We start from the raw sequence: 22,044 nt of genomic DNA on the forward strand, positions 1-22,044 counted from the left end.
GAGCAATGCTTCTGGATCCCACTTGCTGGAAACCTCAGGAGGAGAGAACGATGCTCTTGTGCTCAGGTCTTGCTTGTCAGTTTGTCCCACAGGCATCTGTTTGGCCACTGTGGAACAGGACGCTGGCCTGCATGGGCCATGCTCTCCTGGTGTGATGTGTGCACAGCTGAATGGCAAACGTCATGGCTGACTTGGTGGGTTTTGACAGAGGGAGCTGGGGTGGGGGAACAGATTCCTGGCAGAGTACATGTAAAGGTTTGAAGAATTTGGAAGAAACCACATAGGGGCATCAGCTGGAATCTTACAAACGAGTGTTTTGATGGCCCGAGCTCTTTATTTCTATAGGATTGAAATCCACAAGTTGATGATGATGTTGTTGTTGTCTATACCGCCCTTCATTCAAGGACCATAGGATAGTTTACAATAGAAAAAAACCCCCAAAATATATAACGTAAAGGTAAAGGGACCCCTGACCATTAGGTCCAGTCGTGACCGACTCTGGGGTTGCGGCGCTCATCTCGCTTTACTGGCCGAGGGAGCCGGCGTACAGCTTCCGGGTCACGTGGCCAGCATGACTAAGCCGCTTCTTGCGAACCAGAGCAGCGCACGGAAACGCCGTTTACCTTCCCGCCGGAGCGGTACCTATTGATCTACTTGCACTTTGACGTGCTTTTGAACTGCTAGGTTGGCAGGAGCAGGGACCGAGCAACGGGAGCTCACCCTGTCGCATGGATTCAAACTGTCAACCTTCTGATTGGCAAGCCCTAGGCTCTGTGGTTTAACCCACAGCACCACCCATGTCCCTAAAATATATATATAACATAGGAACAAACAAAAACAATTACCCACCACCGCCATGCACAGATTGTTCAGTTAGCCAAAGACCTGATAGACAAGATAGAAAGGAGATAAACCTTTCTTGGATGTCAAAGTATGAGACTGGCTCAGCAATTTGTGTCGTCAGCCTGATGTAAGGCCAGGCATTCTTCTCTTGGCATGTGATTCCTGGACTGGAAAACCCCCTGATTCCTGCCCCTGGGTATTCAAGTGATGTTCCAGTGTGGTGCTTTCAGATCTCCTAAAGTCACTCCTTCCAGGCTGGGTCGAGTTGATGGAAGCTTTTGGCTTTCCGCCCTTCCTCTGTGCTTCCTGTTCAACTGCGCTGTGGTTAGATAGGGACTTTATGGAGGGAATTGGTGCATTTTCCTCCAGAAGGTGGTTGCAATTTTCCTGTCGTCCTGAAAAAAAATTGTTCTTGGGAAGGCTGGCCTGGTGTGACTCTGTGTGTATTTCTGGGGTTCGTGTTTGTGAGTACACAACCGAACTGATTCGCAAAGAAACTGGCATGGGAGCGGTTTATTTGACCCAGGATTTTCTCAGAAAGAATGCTGTATAATGTTAAATGGAAATTGTTTAGAGACCAGTTATTACACATGAATGAAACGCCATGAAAGGATGGCAATGGCCTTCGTTGCAGCCTGACTTGCTCACAAATGTTCTTTGGGCCCGTTCCCAAGAGTCGTGTTCTAATTAATATTTGAAGCTAATTTTACTTCAGTTTTAATTCTGGAAGAGAAATTGGGCCCTGAACCTTTTTTTTTTTTAGTGGGTGGAAGAGAACAACTTGCTTATAAAACATCTCGTACGGAGATGGCCACAGAACTAATTACTGACTCTGAATGTTTAAAGTCCTTTATCACCTCCCCAGTAGTGATGTATGGAAGTGAGAGCTGGACCATAAAGAAGGCTGATCACCAAAGAATGGATGCTTTTGAATTATGGTGCTGGAGGAAACTCTTGAGAGTCCCATGGACTGCAAGAAGACCAAATCTCTCCATTCTGAAGGAAATCAGCCCTGAGTGCTCACTGGAAGGACAGATCCTAAAGCTGAGGCTCCAAGACTTTGGCCACCTCATGAGAAGAGAAGACTCCCTGGAAAAGACCCTGATGTTGGGAAAGATGGAGGGCACAAGGAGAAGGGGATGACAGAGGACGAGATGGTGGGACAGTGTTCTCAAAGCTACCAGCATGAGTTTGACCAAACTGCGGGAGGCGGTGGAAGACAGGAGTGCCTGGCGTGCTCTGGTCCAGGGAGTCACGAAGAGTCGGACATGACTAAACGACTAAACAACAACAACATCACCCCACCCCAATGCCAGGCTGCTGTCTTTCACAAGCACAATAAATAGAATAGCGGTTAGAGTGGCACCGGTCACTGCCTCTCAAGCTTAACCTACCTCACAGGGTTATTGGGGGTATTAAATGAAGAAGGAGAGAGCCTTGAGCTGTTTGGTGAAAGAGACAGGAATGGTGACCTTATCTCATTTCCTCCAGCGGAATATCTGCCCTTGCCTTGAGGGCCTGTGCATCTGGATCAACGGATGATTCTTCATCCCCCTTTATCCACCTTGATAAAACACTGTGCGTTCCAGTAGTGGTTAGAGCAAGCCAGATGTAGGTTCTGCCACAGATTTCCTAATGACCTTGGGCCTGTCTCCCATCTCTCGGCCAAGCCTACCTCTCAGGATTTTTGTAAGGATTGGAAAAGGGAGCAAGGGAGAACTCTGGTTGGCTGCCTTGAGCTCTGTGTCAGAAAGGCGGAATAAGAATAATACCCCTTCCCATCTGGCTGGGTTTTCCAGCGACTCTGGGCGGCCCACAACAGAATATTAAAAACAGAACAAAACATCAAACATTAAAAACTTCCCTAAGCAGGGCTGCCTTCAGATGTCTCCTAAAAGTCAGATACAGTCATACCTCATGTTACGTCCGCTTCATGTTACGTTCTTTCAGGTTACATCCCGTGGTGACCTGGAAGTACCGGAAAGGGTTACTTCCGGGTTTCACAGCATTCGCAGAAGTGCAAAATGACATAATGCGCAGAAGCGGCGAATCGCAAGCCGCCCATGCGCAGACGGGCTGCTGCAGGTTGTGCTCTTTTCATGTTACGAACGGGCCTCCGGAACGGATCCCATTCGCAACCAGAGGTACTACTGTAGTTGTTTATTTCCTTGACATCTAATAGGAGGGCGTTCCACAGGGCGGGTGCCACCACCGAGAAGGCCCTCTGCCTGGTTCCCTGTAACCTCACTTCTCACAGGGAGGGAACCGCCAGAAGGCCCTTGGATCTGGACCTCAGTGTCTGGCCTGGACAATGGAGGTGGAGACGCTCCTTCAGGTATACTGGGCTGAGGCCGTTTAGGGCTTTAAAGGTCAGTGCCAACACTTTGAATTGTGCTCACAAACATAAATAACTAGAACTGAACTGCCAGCGACACGGATCCCAAAACGCTTCGAGTCTCGCCTTCTCAAGAAAGCCTCCCAAGTATACATGAAATCAGCACTCTCTGCTCCTTGTTTAAAAAAGCAATGTTCTCTTGGATCGTGTTAACAGCACACAGGGCGAGACTGAGAATCGAAACTTGTGTTTCTGTGTGTATACACTCACTCGCTTCATTCCAGGATCCTCATTGCAAGAAGTGGCAGCCTCTGAGCTCATCCCCATTTAACTGCACATGAAAGCTTGGCATCCCGTTCGCTCCCCACCCTCCCGCCTGGGACATAACTGTGGGAAACGAGCTATTTTTAGTGGAGCCTTTCCCACCGCAGAAATCTGCAGCCACCACCATTTCAGAAGGTGGCAGCAGAGCCGCCAGACACTTCGCTTAGTGACGGTGCAGACAAAGTAATTCTAAACAGGCTGGCAGCTTTTCTCATCGGACGATAGTCATTCGGGCCCTAGGCGCAGTTCAGTTCCAGGATCTTTTAAGTCGCGCTTTGGAGCTTCTGTGCACGGCTGAGTTTGGTGGCCTCGCAGGCGCTTTATTCCAGTGCTTTTTTTCTGTACATCCTGTAGCAACTTGCAGGTTTACCTGGCCACCAAACCTTGTCCTTCCGAATTACCGTATTGGCCGGAATATAAGCCGCACCCAAATATAAGCAGCCCCTTTAAAATTCATAGGGGTCGGGGAGGCGAAAAGACAATACCAAACATAAGCCTCTCTCTCTTAAAATTCCTCAGGCACTCGCACCCTTTCCGTTTTACGGTATGTCTGTCTCAGCAGCAATATCGCAAAAGCCGATTTTTGTAAGGTTGCAAATTTAAGCTGCACTTTAACTTTTCATGGTCGGAATTTGGGGGGGGGGGGTTTGAGGCTTATATTCAGGCCGATACGGTACTTTGCTATAGGTGATGCAGCTGGCTTGTAGAGGTCTCATGGAAAGCAGAGACAACCAAGTTGGTATGTTTTGAGTGTGGAACAATAGGGAGATTCCTTTATTCCAGTGGTTCTCAACCTGTGGGTCCCCAGATGTTGTTGGACTACAGCTCCCATCATCCCTGAGCTCTGGCCTTGCTAGTTAGGGGTGATGGGAGTTGTAGTTCAACAACACCTGGGGACCCACAGGTTGAAAAAGGCTGCTTTATTAGGACAGTTGGACACCAACTGTCAGAACAAGGTAATAAGGTAATAACCTCCATCGTTCAGCCCGGACACTGAGGTCCAACGCCGAGGGCCTTCTGGTGGTTCCCTCACTGCGAGAAGCCAAGTTACAGGGAACCAGGCAGAGGGCCTTCTCGGTGGTGGCACCCGCCCTGTGGAACACCCTCCCACCAGATGTCAAAGAGAACAACAACTACTAGACTTTTAGAAGACATCTGAAGGCAGCCCTGTTTAGGGAAGCTTTTAATGTTTGGTGTATTACGGTATTTTAATATTTTGTTGGAAGCCGCCCAGAGTGGCTGGGGAAGCCCAGCCAGATGTTGTTGTTGTTTAGTCGTTTAGTCGTGTCCGACTCTTCGTGACCCCATGGACCAGAGAACGCCAGGCACTCCTGTCCTCCACTGCCCCCCGCAGCTTGGTCAGACTCATGCTGGTAACCTCGAAAACACTATCCAACCATCTCGTCCTCTGTCGCCCCCTTCTCCTTGTGCCCTCCATCTTTCCCAACATCAGGGTCTTCTCCAGGGAGTCTTCTCTTCTCATGAGGTGGCCGAAGTACTGGAGCCTCAGCTTCACGATCTGTCCTTCCAGTGAGCACTCAGGGCTGATTTCCTTCAGAATGGAGAGGTTTGATCATTGTTAACCTCTCCGCCCAGCCATCGTCAGCCCAGTGCAGTATAGCTGTTCTGTATTAAAATTCCCATCAGCCCACAGTCCAGAGCATCTGGGCATCACCAGGTTGGCGAAGGCTCCAGGCAACACGGTTTGTTTCCCAAAGAACCTCCACCGTTCTGGCTTTGACTCGGAGGCAGTTCTGGCGGAAAATTGGGCAGCTGGGCCATGTTCCTGGAATTCTAGAACTTGTTTTCTTTCTCCAGTCCAAAAAGTGATGCTCCCTTCCAGATGAGTCTTGCCTGGGCAACAGCTGGATTTGATGAAAGGGCAGCACATGGCTTTAAATGGCCATTTGCAGTATCCTGTTGCAGCTGCCTCATTTTTATTTTTGCTCCCAAACGCGCAGAAATAGGTGGATAAAAATATACCCATAACCAGGCACTTAATCCAGAACGGCTGCAATGGGGCGTGACTGTTGTTGGCCGACACAGCTTCCCCCTCTTTGCCATCCCACAAACACAATTGTTGAGTGGTGCAGCACCCGTAAGGTGTGACGGGCCTTGCTGTGCTGATCTTCTTCATCCTCAAAACAGGCAGCCTATTGCTTTCCTTTTTAATGTTAGGACGGTTTGTGGAGTGGCACGACCAGAGCATCTTAAGGTCCATAAATAGCAACACCCTAGTGGTCCCGGGTCCTAAGGAAGTCAGATTAGCCTCAACCAGAGCCAGGGCCTTTTCAACACTGGCTCCGGCCTGGTGGAACGCTCTGTCTCATGAGACCAGGGCCCTGCGGGATCTGATTTCTTTCCCCAGGGCCTGTAAGAGTTGTTCTGCCTGGCCTTTGGCTTGGAATCAATTTGATTCCTTTACCTTCTTTCCTTTTTCCCTTCTCCTGTGTTGGAACTCCTATTTGGGGACTTCCCTGGCTTTTTTCTGGCCCATATAGGACCAGTCTGGATAGTTAGCCTTGGTGAAGACTTGACGTTTTTATCCCCAAAAAAGTTTTTGATTGCGTTCCACTGAAATGAGGCTGCATTTTAATGTTTTAATGTTGTATTTTAAATTTGTTTTTTAAGCTGTATTCTAATCAATTTTTATATTTGGTGTTAGCCGCCCTGAGCCCGGTCTTGGCTGGGGAGGGCGGGGTAAAAATAAAATTTATTATTATTATTAATTATTATCTCTCAAGCTCTGGTGCCAAGATGCATGGAATAGCGTGAGAACCCCGGGTCAAGCGAGAGCGAATTGGGCATGTCTGAATGGCACAGCAGGAAGGACAATCTAAAGGGCCGCCATTTTCTCTGGTTCTTTGGCCGTCCACTTTATGGCTTAAAGTGGACAACTTGAGATTTTCTTTTCCAATAAAACAGTCAAAGGACATAGGATAGCCTTCTCCGGCCTGGCTCCCTCCAGGTCAGGCACCCCCAATCTGCGGCCCTCCAGATGTTTTGGCTTATAACTCCCATCATCCCTAGCTAACAGGACCAGCGGTCAGGGATGATGGGAATTGTAGTCCAAGACATCTGGAGGGCCGAAGGTTGGGGATGCCTGCTCTAGGTCCTGCTAGGTAGGGATGATGGGAGTTGTAGTCCAACAACAGCTGAGGGCCAAGGCTGGGAAACCCTGCTATGTTGTTGTTTTTTTGGACTACAACTCCCATCAGCCCTAGCAAGCTCGGCTGTATTATACTGGGAGTTGTAATGCAAAACACCTGGAGGTGGGGGCAGGAGACTGATTTGGGAGAGCTGCCTGGATCACCCAGTTTCTCAATCTATCACCCATGAATTCTTAATAGGGAGCAAGCTCCCTCTGTTGTTGTTTAGTCGTTTAGTCGTGTCCGACTCTTCATGACCCCATGGACCAGAGCACGCCAGGCACTCCTGTCTTCCACTGTTTACCGCAGTTTGGTCAAACTCATGTTGGTAGCTTCAAGAACACTATCCAACCATCTCGTCCTCTGTCGTCCCCTTCTCCTTGTGCCCTCCATCTTTCCCAACATCAGGGTCTTTTCCAGGGAGTCTTCTCTTCTCCTGAGGTGGCCAAAGTATTGGAGCCTCAGCTTCAGGATCTGTCCTTCCAGTGAGCACTCAGGGCTGATTTCCTTCAGAATGGAGAGGTTTGATCTTCTTGCAGTCCATGGGACTCTCCAGAGTCTCCTCCAGCACCAGAATCCAAAAGCATCCATTCTTTGGCGATCAGCCTTCTTTATGGTCCAGCTCTCACTTCCATACATCACTACTGGGAAAACCAGAGCTTTAACTATACACACCTTTGTTGGCAAGGTGATGTCTCTGTAGATTTGCTCAGGAGATCATGCAGTAGGTATTGAAGAGAAGGCATGAGGCGCAGGCCTGGGAAGTAGGAACAGTTCTGTATCCGCTGAGTGTTCCTGATCCACATTCCCTCTGTGTGGATTACTGCAGAGATGGCTTAAAAGCCATGCCTTTGCACTTCCAAGCCGTTGCCCAGACCGTAAAGAAATCCTCTCGGGGCAAGCTTACAGCTGAGCCTGATGGCATGTAGCTTCTCAATAGCCCTGCAAGGGTCTTAAAATTAATTTTACTCTGGCTTCTCCTCAGATCGTATAAATCTTTCGCCTTTTAATTTAGCAATTTCCCAAGCGCCCTTGGCTTAAGCACGGAAATCTGCTCTGCGGCAGTCAATGGGTAATTGAGGCCTGTTGAGTGAGAGAGCAGGGTGGCGTTCCTTTAGCCTCCTGCCAGAGTGGGCGGGGCTCTTTCCAAAAGTAGGCGGGGCCTGGTAGCAAGCCCCACCCACCTGGGTTGCAATACAAGGGGAGCGGTGAGGAATTTGGACACACCCCCACCTCTTCAGAACAATAGTGTGGCATTGGCTTGCAATGCATATCTCTCAGAATTTTAACTGAAATTTGCTCCGGAAGTCTTCTTGGAGCCACGCAACATACCGTATTTTTCGCTCCATAGGGCACACCGGACCATAGGGCGTACCTAGTTTTTAGAGGGGGAAATCAAGAAAAAACCTAACCCTAACCCCCCCAGCCCCAAAGCGCAGCGTATAGGCTGCGTGCAACTTCTCCCTGCCAGAGGGGTGGTTGCGCGCGCCTATGGCACAAGCCAAGACCGCGAGCAGGATGGATCCCGCTTACTGTCTTGGCTTCCTCTTTAGCTGTGCGCAACCTCTCCAGCCGGGAGAGGCTGCACGGGGCTAAAGAAGCCATAGCCGCGTGTAGCCTCTCCCTGAAGCCTTCCGAGCGCAGCACAAGTTCCCGCTGCGCTCCTCAGGTTTTGAGTTCCTTTTGCTGAAGCCAGAAGAGCAAGACTCTCCTGGCTTCAGCGAAAGGAACCTGAAGCATCCAGAACGCAGCGGGAATTCGCGCTGCGCTCCGAAGGCTTCAGGCGGCTATCCCTGAAGCCTGGAGAGTGAGAGGGGTCGGTGCCCACCGACCCATCTCGCTCTCCAAGCTTCAGCGAAAGCGCTCCCTCTGCGCTTCGGAGGCTTCGCGTTGCTATCGCTGAAGCCAAGGAGCCTGCATTTGCTCCATAGGACGCACACACATTTCCCCTTATTTTTTGGAGGGGGAAAAGTGCATCCTATAGAGCGAAAAATACGGTAGTTCATGCATAGACTGTAATATTTCTATTCCATTCTGTGTGCTCCCAGACCTCTTTCCCCCCGCAGAAAGATTCCGGGCTCCTTTTCCATTGCTTGTCACCAGATAGATAGATAGATAGATAGATAGATAGATATTATTATAAACAGCGCCTTAACCCAGATGGCTGACACCTGCTTCTTTGACAACTCACAGCAGATGGATGGAGCAGATAAATGGGGGAAGAACAGAAGGCCAAAATTTAAAAAAACACACACAACAAAGCAAGCCTGATTTCTTGCACACCAGCTGCCTTGCCGTTTTCGAAGACCAGCATGTTCTGAAACGCGTGGAATATTCCCTAACTTGTAGAAATGTCTGTGGACATTATGCATCAGTCAGAAACGAGAGTACACTGAGCATTGATGCAGAATTCCAGGGTAAAAATTGTCGGCGTGGTTCATCTGTTCTTAAAGTGGGGAATTGTGGAAGGTCTGTGTTTGAATCTTGTCTTGGACTGTGAGGCTCAGTAAATGACTTTGGGCCCTTAGCCTCTCACACACGGGCTGTCCTACCTTACAGGATCGTTGTGAGGTACCACATTATCCGTGAATGTCACGCTGAAGAGCAGGAGGCAGCAAAGCCAGCAGTCTCGTACCCAGCACTGCTTGGGAATTCCAAGAATCCAAAAAATTCTGTGCCGTTTTGAAATTGGGGCTTTAAATCAGTGCAGTTTTGAAAGGCCCAGTCCGCCCTCTTGATTCAGAACAGTCTCCAAACATAGACGAAAATCTTGATCTTGAGATACGTCGTGCAAAACTTGGTTAAGCTAATTTACGAGGTGTCCGAGTGCTTAGAGAACAGGCAAACAACTTTCCGAAACTTGGTAGTAGACTAGCAGAGAGTGCTTCGCGTTCTGTTTCTTTTAAAAAACCCTGCAAAGAATACTGAGGTTTATAAATGGATAATGCAGTTTGTTGGTTTCTAAGGTTGTGCAAGCCTCGCCCCTGGAAACCTAACCCAGGGCCCTGATCCCAGCTCTAGCTGGGACAGATGGGAGGCTCAGTGCAAAGCCTTGGGAGAGCTGAACTATTTGAACAGACAAAACTGGCTGGTAACCCACGGGAAGACTTTTTCCTAGCCTTTACTGTGGTTAGGGAGGAAGTTAATCTGCTTGCGAGCCAATTAGCAGGAGTGCAGGCTTTGCGCTTGTTATAAGAAGAAACTGCTCCTTTTCCCTTACAGGATACCCAAGAGCCCATATAGAGTTCTTTTGTAAGTTCCTTATCGGTAGGAGAAAATAACAGAAGCCAACCAGAGAATATTGAGAAGCAAAGCAGCTAGTAAGCCTGATCTTTATTGAACTGTTGCAACAGGGTACTCAAACCACACGCAGGAGACAGGAGGGACCTCAAACAATGGCATGCAAACCCTTATACAGTGGAACCTCAGGTTGCGAACGTAATCCGTGTGGAAGGCACGTTCGCAACCCACAGTGCTGCGTCTGCGCGTGCATGGGTCGCGATTCGGCGCTCCTGCACATGTGCAAGGTGTGATTTATTTATTTTTTTAAAATAATATTGATTAGCTTTTCAACCAGAAAAAAGTTACAAAAATAGTAAAAAGAAAATACAAAAAATACAAACACCAGAAAAGAAGAAAAGAAAAAGGAATAAAAACAGTTAAAAATAGATCCCTCTTTCTGTTGTCTTACCATTCATTTACTTATTTTCATGACTTCCTCACACCTCCCTTTTTTGTATTCCAGTTAATAGTTGGTTCAGCAAATCCATACCCTCTTTGTTTACTCTTAGTTCTTTATCTTCACATGTTATAACTTCAAATTTTCATCTAACATCAAATCAATTTTACATATTCCTATTTTGCCTTATTGCTAAAACCACTTCATTTCATTCCAGCATCGTTAACATTCAATAATTTTACAGTGTTTCTGTAAGTAATCTTTAAATTTCTTCCAGTCTTCTTCCACCAACTCTTCTCCCTGGTCTCGGATTCTGCCAGTCATTTCCGCAAGGTGTGATTTAGTGCTTCTGCGCGAGCGAAGAAACCCAGAAGTAACCTGTTCCAGTACTTCCGGGTTCGGCGCAGTGCGCAATCCGAAATCACGTAACCTGCAGCATCTGTAACCCGAGGTACCACTGTATAGACATCTGGAATTGCCCACCCTGGAGCCCAAGACCACCCACCCATAAATCATACATACATCAGAGAAGGGGCGGTCTACAACAGAATCCTGTCTGGCATGAAACCTGTTGATGGGCTTAAAGGGAACCCTGACCGTTAGGACCAGTCGTGGCCGACTCTGGAGTTGCAGTGCTCATCTCGCTTTACTGGCCAAGGGAGCCGGCGTACAGCTTCCGGGTCATGTGGCCAGCATGACTAAGCCGCTTCTGGCGAACCAGAGCAGCGCACGGAAACGCCGTTTACCTTCCCGCCAGAGTGGTACCTATTTATCTACTTGCACTGGTGTACTTTCAAACTGCTAGGTTGGCAGGAGCTGGGACTGAGCAACAGGAGCTCACCCCGTCGCGGGGATTCGAACCGCCAACCTTCTGATCGGCAAGCCCTAGGCTCTGTAGTTTCACCACAGCCCCACCCAGTTGATGGGTTTACCTGGCTGTTAATGGGTTTTACCAGGACAGCCTGGCTATTCTTTTGTGATGATAACTATTTAATTCCCGAGTCCAGGTCACAGGCTTGCCCTGTTCATATCTTAAATGTGTTCTTAAGGCAGGATTTGTGAGCAAAGAGACAATGGGGAGGTTTTTCTCATTTCCTCTCTCCTCTCTCCTTGCAGAGAAACATTTGAGGTCAATTTGGAAGAGACAAAATGGTTTCAGGACTTTTTCATTTATATATTTATGTATGTTTTTGCTCGGTACATTTATTTTGTATCTTAGACCTTATAATTTTCATAACAAGCTCTTCTTGTGTGTGCCAAAGCCCATTAGCGTTAAAGCAGAGCCAGTGCACAGTCCTGGTGCAAATGTTTGCGTGCATTCACACTCACACACAGCCCTTGTTCTGGACGGCTGATGGAGTTGGCAAAATTTTCAAAGTTTGTTCTGCATTACGTTTCAAGCAGCAATCTCTGTGGCATGGATTCCACCTTCTGCCTCATCCGCAGAACGATTCAGTTTCCCCTCTGAAAGGCCTAATAATTCTGGAGGTGGGGGAAAGCTCTCTTTGCAGGACTAAGTCAGGGTTCAGGGATTCCCCCCACCCCTGTGACTGGAACAAGTGAGGCAGATCTAAAAATAGCACTCGAGGAAAATTCCTTTCCTTTTCCCTTGAACGTTGGCGCTGAAGCCGACGAAGCTGATGTAAACATAAAAATGAAAGCTTGCAGCCATCTGGACTTGAAAGAAGGGGGTAGCTTGCTTTTCATGTACGCCAGGAAGGAGTTGGGCCCCCCCCCCACGTTCAAACAAAACTGACCCAACTCCTGAAGCAGGCATTTCCCCGCAGGCTGGGAGTCAGCTAGTGGGTTTGGTGCATATGCGAATCTCCACAAGCCTTGTGGTAAAAAGGTAAAGGTTAATAATAATAAGAATTTTTTTTATTTATATCCTGCCCTCCCCAGCCGAAGCCGGGCTCAGAGCGGCCAACAACAATACAGTGGTACCTCGGGTTACAGACGCTTTAGGTTACAGACTCCGCTAACCCAGAAATAGTACCTCAGGTTAAGAACTTTGCTTCAGGATGAGAACAGAAATCTTGTGGCGGCAGCGGAAGGCTCCTTTAGCTAAAGTGGTGCTTCAGGTTAAGAACAGTTTCAGGTTAAGAACGGACTCCAGAACGAATTAAGTTCTTAACCCGAGGTACCACTGCAAAAGAAATAAATCACATAAAATCACAATCAATCAATTGAAATGCATTCTAAATCAATTCATTCATAAAGAACTGCTGACAGTTAAGTCCAGTTGCAGATGACTCTGGGGTTGCAGCGCTCATCTCGCTTTACAGGCCAAGGGAGCCGGCATACAGCTCATGTGGCCAGCATGACTAAGCCGCTTCTGGCAAACCAGAGCAGCGCACGGAAACGCTGTTTACCTTCCCGCCGGAGCGGTACCTATTGATCTACTTGCACTTTGACGTGCTTTTGCACTGCTAGGTTGGCAGGAGCAGGGACCAAACAACAGGAGCTCACCCCGTCGTGGGGATTCGAACAGCCGACCTTCTGTCAAGCAATGTAGTAGTTGAGATTGTAGAATTGTAGCATTGCAAGAGGGTCCTCTCGTGCAACCCTCTGGCCAATAGACATTCCGTTGTGGCGACCGTAAGCTAGGATTAAGGTGCCATTTGGCACCTACGTTATACATCTGAGTTTCCAACACTGTCTATAAGACGTCTGTTCAAATACCGTCTTCATCTGTACTGGATTTGAAACTGTTTTACATACGGGATCGTTTCCTATTGTTGATGTTTTTGCAGCGAAAGCGCTTCCAGGTACAGTGGTGCCTCGCAAGACGAAAATAATCCGTTCCGCGAGTCTCTTCGTCTAGCGGTTTTTTCGTCTTGCGAAGCATCCCTATTAGCGGCTTAGCGGATTAGCGGATTAGCGCTATTAGCAGCTTAGTGGCTTAGAAAAGGGGGGGGGAGGGAAAAAACTCGCAAGACTTGCAAGACGTTTTCATCTTGCGAAGCAAGCCCATAGGGAAATTCGTCTTGCGAAGCGCCTCGAAAAACGGAAAACCCTTTCGTCTAGCGGGTTTTCCACTGTATTTTGGGAATCGGATAAATAAGTAGCACTCCTGCAACTGCATGCGCTTACAAGCCCGAGAGCCAACCCTGTTTTAATGTTTTAAAAAAATATCAGGGAGAGGAAGGAGGAGAGACCTCTGTTTGCATCTGGAGCCTCGGGGCCTGGCTGTGTGCGGTTTAAGAAAAAGAAAATGCCTCCCTCCCAGATTCAAGGACCTTGCAGCAGTGGAACAAAAGAGGCATGACATGGCCAGCAGGGGCATCAAAGCCGCAACAGTCTCTGCCCTGGCATTCCAGGAAGCAAAAGCCTGAAGCAAAAGAGACAGCTTTATTCAGAATCCCGAAGGAAGCTTTCCCCACCCTTCTGGCATGTTTGTTTTGGAGGGGAGAAACTGAGTTTGAGAAGCTGGACATTGGAGGAAAACTTTTTTCGAGAAGCTCCTTGCATCTTCTTAGCCTCACTGTAACAGTTTGTGTTTCGAATTTCTGCAAGCAAATTTTTTAATACCTATGACAATTTAAGTTGTTTTTTTTAAAAGTGTCCGCCACTTCGTGACCCCCTGGACCAGAGCGCGCCAGGCACTCCTGTTTTCCACTGCCTCCCGCAGTTTGGTCAGACTCATGCTGGTAGCTTCGAGAACACTGTCCCACCATCTCGTCCTCTGTCGTCCCCTTCTCCTTGTGCCCTCCATCTTTCCCAACATCAGGGTCTTTTCCAGGGAGTCTTCTCTGCTCATGAGGTGGCCAAAGTCTTGGAGCCTCAACTTCAGGATCTGTCCTCCCAGTGAGCACTCAGGGCTGAATTCCTTCAGAATGGAGAGGTTTGATTTTCTTGCAGTCCATGGGACTCTCCAGAGTCTCCTCCAGCGCCAGAATTCAAAAGCATCAATTCTTCGGCGATCAGCCTTCTTTAAGGTCCAGCTCTCACTTCCATACATCACCACTGGGAAAACCAGAGCTTTAACTATACAGACCTTTGTTGGCAAGGTGATGTCTCTGCTTTTTAAGATGCTGTCTAGGTTTGTTGTTGCAGAGAGTTAGCGCCGATCAAATCTGAACTCTTAGGTTACACTGGTGAGATCTTGTCAGGAGGTTGTAACAAAAATGGATGAGCGATTGGCACCCGAACAGGTGCATAACATGTTAAGGAAATCTTGGGCCGTCTGAAGAGCGAGAGAAGCAGGTGCATTGCAGAGGGTTGGACTGGATGACCTTTGGGTTCCCTTCGAACTCTACAATTCTATGATTCTAGGGAAGCCTGCCTTGATGGATTGGAGAGCACAACAGCAGGTGAGCCTCTTTGCCCCTCTTTCGGTTGCTAGTCCACCCCCACCCCGTGGGACTTTCTACTTTTTCGCCCACAGCCGCCTCTCCGCCCTGAGCGAGCCGAGCAGGAGGAAGCTGTGGTCTCCCTGCGTCCTGTTCGCCTTCTTGCTCAAGAGCAGAAGCTGACAGTTGTTCCTCGCCCTTCGGCAACGGCAGCCATTAGCCAGCAGCCTGGAGGAGCCCGGTAGGGTGGGTGGAGTGGAGTGAGACCCTTTTAAATTCAAGGCAGCCTTCTCAAACCCTCCCTCTGAAGAACTGGAGGCTTCATGGAGAATGAGGTAGGGATCTGCGGTTCCGTGCCCTGATAGCCTCCCAGTACTTCTAATATAGCGGTACCTCGGGTTACATACACTTCAGGTTACATACGCTTCAGGTTACAGACTCCGCTAACCCAGAAATAGTGCTTCAGGTTAAGTACTATGCTTCAGGATGAGAACAGAAATTGTGCTCCAGCGGCACGGCAGCAGCAGGAGGCCCCATTAGCTAAAGTGGTGCTTCAGGTTAAGAACAGTTTCAGGTTAAGAACGGACCTCCGGAAGGAATTAAGTACTTAACCCGAGGTACCACTGTAAAGCTCTTCCAGTAAGCAAAGCTTCCCTCTCTCTCTTTATCCCTAAAACACCTCTCTTTCACCTCTGCACGTGCTCAGGGGCACCCAGGCTCTCAGCCCTACCTCTCCGTCTTCTGTCTTGTCTGCCCAGCGGTTTTATCCCCTTCCAGTGTCCGTCAAACCATCTCTCTCTACTACCTCTTTTTGGGGGGGGCGGGACTTTGCACCATGAGCTACTTGGAAAAAAAATAAAACAACATCCCACTTTTTTGGGATCTCCAGAACTTGCCTGTGGGGTTTTTCCACATCTCTGTGTGCAGTAGAAAGGGTGCACCTGCCAAGGGGACAGATGTGTGGAAATCATAGAATCATAGAGTTGGAAGAGACCACAAGGGCCATCGAGTCCAACCCCCTGCCAATCAGGAAACACCATCAGAGCACTCCTGACATATGGTTGTCAAGCCTCTGCTTCAAGACCTCCAAAGAAGGAGACTCCACCACACACCTTGGCAGCAAATTCCACTGTCGAACAGCTCTTACTGTCAGGAAGTTCTTCCTAATGTTTAGGTGGAATCTTCTTTCTTGTAGTTTGGAGCCATTGCTCCGTGTCCGCTTCTCTGGAGCAACAGAAAACAACCTTTCCCCCTCCTCTATGTGACATCCTTTTCTATATTTGAACATGGCTATCATATCACCCCTTAACCTCCTCTTCTCCAGGCTAAACATGCCCAGCTCCCTTAGCCGTTCCTCATAAGGCATCGTTTCCAGGCCTTTGACCATTTTGGTTGCCCTCCTCTGGACACGTTCCAGTTTGTCAGTGTCCTTCTTGTTTCTTGAGATTTCAAATTGGTGGGTCAGCTGAGAAACATTCCCAACCCAACGTCTTCTCTGTGTCTGGCAAGGAATGTTTGTTCATATAACGCCCATCCTGCCCTGACGGCCAGTTAGTTTCCAAGCCCAAATCAAAGTGCTGGTTTTGACCTATAAAGCCTTAAAGGGCTTGGGACCGCAATACCTTAAGGACCGCTCTCTCCAGATGAACTGACCCGGCCCTTGCCATCTTCCTCCAAGGCCCTTTCTCGTGTGTCTTCCCCACAAGGTCCAGAGGCGGGCAAAAGAAAAACAAGGCCTTTTCTGCAGTGGCTCCCCATTTGGAGTGTTCTCCCATTATATAAATTTTAGGCACCAAGCGAAAACGTTCCTCTTCCGCCAGGCCTTCAGCTGATTGACATCCGATGCCCTTTCCAATGTGTCGTGGAAGAGGAGATTATTGGTTTGCTTCTGTTCTTTTTATTATGTATTTGGTGTTTTTTAATACTGCAGGTTTATGTTTCGAGCTGTTCTGAGATCTATGGGTATAGCGTGGTGTACAAACTTAAAGAAGTTGTTTCTGTTCTCAACAGCTTCTATATATCTATATAAGAAGATTCCACCTAAACATTAGGAAGAACCTCCTGACAGTATGAGCTGTTCGACAGTGGAATTTGCTGCCCAGGAGTGTGGTGGAGTCTCCTTCTTTGGAGGTCTTTAAGCAGAGGCTTGACAACCATATGTCAGGAGTGCTCTGATGGTGTTTCCTGCTTGGCAGGGGGTTGGACTCGATGGCCCTTGTGGTCTCTTCCAATTCTATGATTCTATGATCTCTTGGGTAATTCAGAGGAGCATCTAGAGATTCCAGGCTCTCTTTTGTGTACGTTTCCGAGCACGATTCAAAGTGTTGGTGCTGACCTTTAAATCCCTAAATGGCCTCGGTCCAGTATATCTGAAGGAGCGTCTCCTCCCCCATCGTTCTGCCCGGACACTGAGGTCCAGCTCCGAGGGCCTTCTGGCGGTTCCCTCACTGCGAGAGGCCAAGTTACAGGGAACCAGGCAGAGGGCCTTCTCGGTAGTGGCGCCCACCCTGTGGAATGCCCTCCCATCAGATGTCAAAGCGATAAACAACTACCTGACATTCAGAAGACATCTGAAGGCAGCCCTGTTCAGGGAAGTTTTTAATATGTGACATTTTAGTGTATTTTTTATCTTTGTTGGAAGCCGCCCAGAGTGGCTGGGGAAACCCAGCCAGATGGGCGGGGTACAAATAATAAATTATTATTATTATTATTATTATTATTATTATTATTATTATTATTATTATTTCATTGAGCTGTTTGCCAACAAGGCAGGTGTACCTTTTGTGGGTAGCTTTTTCCAGTTTTGTACCCATTTTGTTCCAGCTCTGTACTCGTTTTGTGAGCAGCTGCATTCCTCCCATCTCCCCTCCTTGCCCGGTAATAGCAAGCGTGTCTTCCCGGGTCGCATAGCAGCCACAAAGGCATCCTTGTTGTCCGATTTGAAAGGCTCCCTTGGTGATGATTGTGGCTAGGCACCGGGATCTGCAGAAGGGCTCTGCAAAGAATGGCAGGCTGAGCCCACCCCCCTGGCAGCGCTGGGGTGGCACGGCTACAGCCCCACCCACTTTGGCCAGCAAGCCTTGCCCAGGACACCAAGCTGGCCTCATCTGCCCTTTGTGGCTTAGGGCCCTCGAATTTACGGGACCGCCTCACCTGGCATGCCCCACAGAGGACCTTAAGGTCCATGAATAGCCAAGTTTAGAGGTCCCGGGCCCCAAGGAAGTCAGATTATCCTCCACCAGGGCCAGGGCCTTTTCAGTGGTGGCTCCGACCTGGTGGAATGCTCTGTCCCATGAGACTAGGGCCCTTCAGGATTTAACCTCCTTCTGTCGGGCCTGTAAAACAGAGCTATTCCGCCTGGCTTTCACTTTGAAATTAGCCTGATCTTTTATTCCCCTTCCTTCCCTCCCCTTCCCCTTTTATGAAGATTACCCGCTCTGGGATCCCACAGCTAATTCTCCCCTGGTCTCCTTGCTGGCCCAAATAGGACCAATTTAGCCAGCTAGCCCTGGTGATCGTCTGATGTTTATTGGATGGATTTTCCCCCTTAAATTGATTTTTGAATTCTGAATTTATTATTATTCACATTTTATACTGTATTTTATGCTGTTTTTTGTTGCATCAATTAAGTGTTTTAAATTTGTTGTTGGCTGTCCTGGACCCGGTTTTCTGAACCGGAAAGGGCGGGGTATAAAATAAAAAATATTTATTTATTATCAGGCCAGATGTGGATGGCTTCCCCTCGAAAGCCTTGGGGCTGCCTACTTCTGCATTTCTTTACGGAAGCGTGGCGCTGCTTTGCAAGCCTTTATTTGCTTTCTTCCAGGCGTGGGCGGCCTGTGGCCCTCTGGAGGCTTGCCGAACTGCACTTCCCATCATTCCTGGCCATTGGCCATGCTTGCTGGGGATGATGGGAGTTGTAGTTCAGCAAACCACCGGAGGCTCCCCTAACCCTGCATTGCTTGCCAGACTCGCTCAAACGGTTTCCGGCCCCATCATAAAAAGGTAAAGGGACCCCTGACCATTAGGTCCAGTCGTAGATGACTCTGGGGTTGCGGTGCTCATCTCGCTTTATTGGTACAGCTTCCGGGTCATGTGGCCAGCATGACTAAGCCGCTTCTGGCGAACCAGAGCAGCGCACGGAAACGGTTTACCTTCCCGCTGGAGCGGTACCTATTGATCTACTTGCACTTTGACTTGCTTTCGAACTGCTAGGTTGGCAGGAGCAGGGACTGAGCAACGGGAGCTCACCCCGTCGCGGGGATTCGAACCGCTGACCTTCTGATCGGCAAGTCCTAGGCTCTGTGGTTTAACCCACAGTGCCACCCGCGTCCCTTATCATAGGTAGAACCGTATCTCCTGGCTTTCCTCAGCCGCTTTCGAATCACAACCACAGCGCAGCCGCCATGCCTAGATTGCAGTCTGAAGAGCGCCGGGTTGGGGGAGGCAGAAGCAGTAGCTACCTGGGGCTGCTGGCAGGCCTCTTTGGTCCATCTGCTTCAAGTTCCCGGCAGGGAAAAGTCTCCACTCTGCAGCCTCCTTCTAGCTATAACAAGACTCGAACCTGCTGCCGCAGCTTCCGACACTGTTGCTGATGTTCCTGAGAGCTAGAATGTCAGGAGTGCGTGCAGGAGCCAGGCCCTGTGACCAATAGGGCTCTGCAGGACTGGGGCCTTCCTAAGTTTGTTCTGGAGAGCTGCACAGGTGAGGCCGATTGGTAACTCACTGCACCTGGTGGCAAGAGCCGGGAAGGGATATAAGGTCAGCATTTCCCTTTGGCTCTTTGCCACAGCAACACGCTTCCTGCCTTGCTGTGTTTGGCTTATTGCTTCCTGATCCTTGAACCTCGGCTCTCCGTGGTTGCCGCCACGGTGCAGAGTGCCTTTCAGCGGTTTTTGACTAGGAGAGCTAAACCTTCAGATTAGACTACTGCCGTGCATTATACATGGGGCTGCCTTTGAAGACTGCTCAGAAACTGCAGCCAATCCAAAATACAGCTGTGAACATTGGAACTGCGAGGTGGTCTATCTTTTGCAGGGTTGTGGCAATGGGCTAGATCATGTTCTGCTTGTGCCTGTTCTGTCTATTGGGTTCTTCTGAAACTTACTGAAGTCTTACCAATAAACCAGCAAAAGTCTGATAACTGAGGAAGAGTAGAAATGACTGTTTGTGCATGCCAAGTTTGCCAGCTCCTGTAATGTGCACGAGGTGGTCTTTGCAGCTGCCCAATGAATACCCTATAATTGCTTGTATGTGGGGAACTTGACAAAAATACAGTGGTACCTCGGGTTACATACGCTTCAGGTTACAGATGCTTCAGGTTACAGACTCCTCTAACCCAGAAATAGTGCTTCAGGTTAAGAACTTTGCTTCAGGATGAGAACAGAAATCGTGCTCCGGCGGCACGGCAACAGCAGGAGGCCCCATTAGCTAAAGTGGTGCTTCAGTTTAAGAACAGTTTCAGGTTAAGAACGGACCTCCGGTCAAAGCCAACGATTTCTGATGTTTCAAGAGATCCAGCCTCCCCTCTCCTTCGATCTTGCAAGGTAGAGCCATGGGGACGGGCAGCAGGAGACCCGGACCAGTGTGGTTCCCAGCTGGTGTTGGTTGGGGTGAGGGTTGTTGAAGGAAAGTACCCTGCCGCCTATAATTCGTTTTTTAGCTAATAAAGCTCCGCACCTGGCGGAGAACCAGCCACTCATTTGGGGGGAAAGTTATAGAGGAACAGGTGAATAATGAGCCCTTTCAAAAAGCAAGGCGAAGCAGCCTGCAATTAATATAATGGCTGCTCAGCTCATTGAAACTGGGAACACTCTGCTCTGTTCCATCTCTTTTTTGTTCCTCCTCCGTCGAAAAATAGCTACCTTAATTGATTCATATCTGACAGGCAGTGCTCCGCTTTGGCACAAACAAGGTAGCTCTGTGGGCATAGCAGTCAGGTCCGCCAAGTGCTGGTCCTAAAGTCATAGCTGTCAACTTACAGATTTGAAAATAAGGAACCAGCAGCCTTGAAAATAAGGGACCTGCAGCCTCACCTGTTCCAGGCACTCCAGTCTTCCTGTCCTCCTGCAGTCTGGTCAAACTCATGCTGGGTAGCTTCGAGAACACTGTCCAACCAACTTTGTAACCAGAGGTTCAACTGAATAGAATCTGAATCACATGCACCACAAGGCCTATGCAGCCTCAAATTAAGATGGCTCCCCGGCCTGGCTTTGCACTGCAAAGTTTGCAGCAGCACATGCAACAAAATAGCGTCCAGCATTCAAAAACCCCCTCAGCTTGCATTAACTAGCCACACACAAGGCATGCAAGCTCCACCTCCCAGTCGTTCTTAGACTTCTTATTGGGTGAGCAACACAGCCAAGCAACACAGTTGGAGCCTCCCTCCTCCCTGGCCGGCAGGGAGGGAGAGGAGAGGAGCTGCTTCCTTTGAAATTTAAGGGACATCATTTAAGGGACATTTAAGGGACATCTATCAATAAGGGACAGCAGCGGGACATGGCGCTGGAATAAGGGACTGTCCCTTCAAATAAGGGACACTTGACAGCTATGCCTAAAGTGTCTCTCTCTCTTCTCCCCCACCCCTTTCTGCCCCGCAGCCTGGCATAGTCTCCCCTTTCAAGCGAGTCTTCCTGAAAGGCGAAAAGGTGGGTCGGGACAAGAAGACGCAGGAGAAGGTGACAGAGAGGCGGCCGCTGCACACGGTTTCCGTCCCTTTGCCTGACCGGGTGGATCCCGACATCCTCTTGAACGACTACATCGAAAAGGAAGTGAAGGTAACCGCAGCCTACTCCTGGATTCGGCCGCTTAGCCTCTTCCCCATCTGCAGGGGTGGCCTGGCCTGTTTCAGTGCGGGAGCTGTAGCCGCCAGGCCCAGATGGGGGGGGCATATGGGCCACTCGGCCCGGGCCCCCGATTCCAAAGGGGGCCTCGGTCAGAATATTCACAATCATTTTGTCTTTATATTCAGATTCGGTTCAAGCCTTGAAATAAAATTATTTGTCAGCATAACTTTTGTGAAAATGATTTATGTTGTTGTTGTTGTTTAGTCGTGTCCGACTCTTCGTGACCCCCTAGACCAGATCACGCCAGGCACTCCTGTCTTCCACTGCCTCCCACAGTCTGGTCAAACTCATGCTGGTCGCTTTGAGAACACTGTCCCACCATCTCGTCCTCTGTCGTCCCCTCCTCCTTGCGCCCTCCATCTTTCCCAACATCAGGGTCTTTTCCAGGGAGTCTTCTCTTTCATGAGGTGGCCAAAGTCTTGGAGCCTCAGCTTCAGGATCTGTCCTTCCAGTGAGCACTCAGGGCTGATTTCCTTCAGAATGGAGAGGTTTGATCTTCTTGCAGTCCATGGGACTCTCAAGAGTCTCCTCCAGCACCATAATTCAAAAGCATCCATTCTTCGGCGATCAGCCTTCT

The 22,044-nt window shown here is 49.0% G+C and overlaps 1 protein-coding gene and 1 long non-coding RNA gene across 3 annotated transcripts in view; both read left to right on the top strand.

Annotated features, from left to right (window-relative positions):
• Positions 1–22,044, top strand: part of LOC307199358 — a 155,486-nt gene that overhangs the window by 114,723 nt on the left and 18,719 nt on the right. The window lies entirely within an intron of this gene.
• Positions 1–22,044, top strand: part of CCM2 (CCM2 scaffold protein) — a 51,775-nt gene that overhangs the window by 11,157 nt on the left and 18,574 nt on the right. The window contains exons 1-2 of one of the 2 annotated variants that reach the window (XM_079946951.1): positions 14,931–14,957; positions 21,222–21,398. In XM_079946951.1, the coding sequence (XP_079803077.1) occupies positions 14,946–14,957; positions 21,222–21,398 (189 nt within the window). In that variant the 5' untranslated portion in view covers positions 14,931–14,945. Of the gene's footprint in view, positions 1–14,930; positions 14,958–21,221; positions 21,399–22,044 lie in introns of those variants that run through there. The other variant, XM_079946950.1, reaches the window with a different exon arrangement.

The sequence above is a fragment of the Podarcis cretensis genome, assembly GCF_951804945.1.
Source record: "Podarcis cretensis genome assembly, chromosome: 12".
Classification (NCBI taxonomy): Eukaryota; Metazoa; Chordata; class Lepidosauria; order Squamata; family Lacertidae; genus Podarcis; species Podarcis cretensis.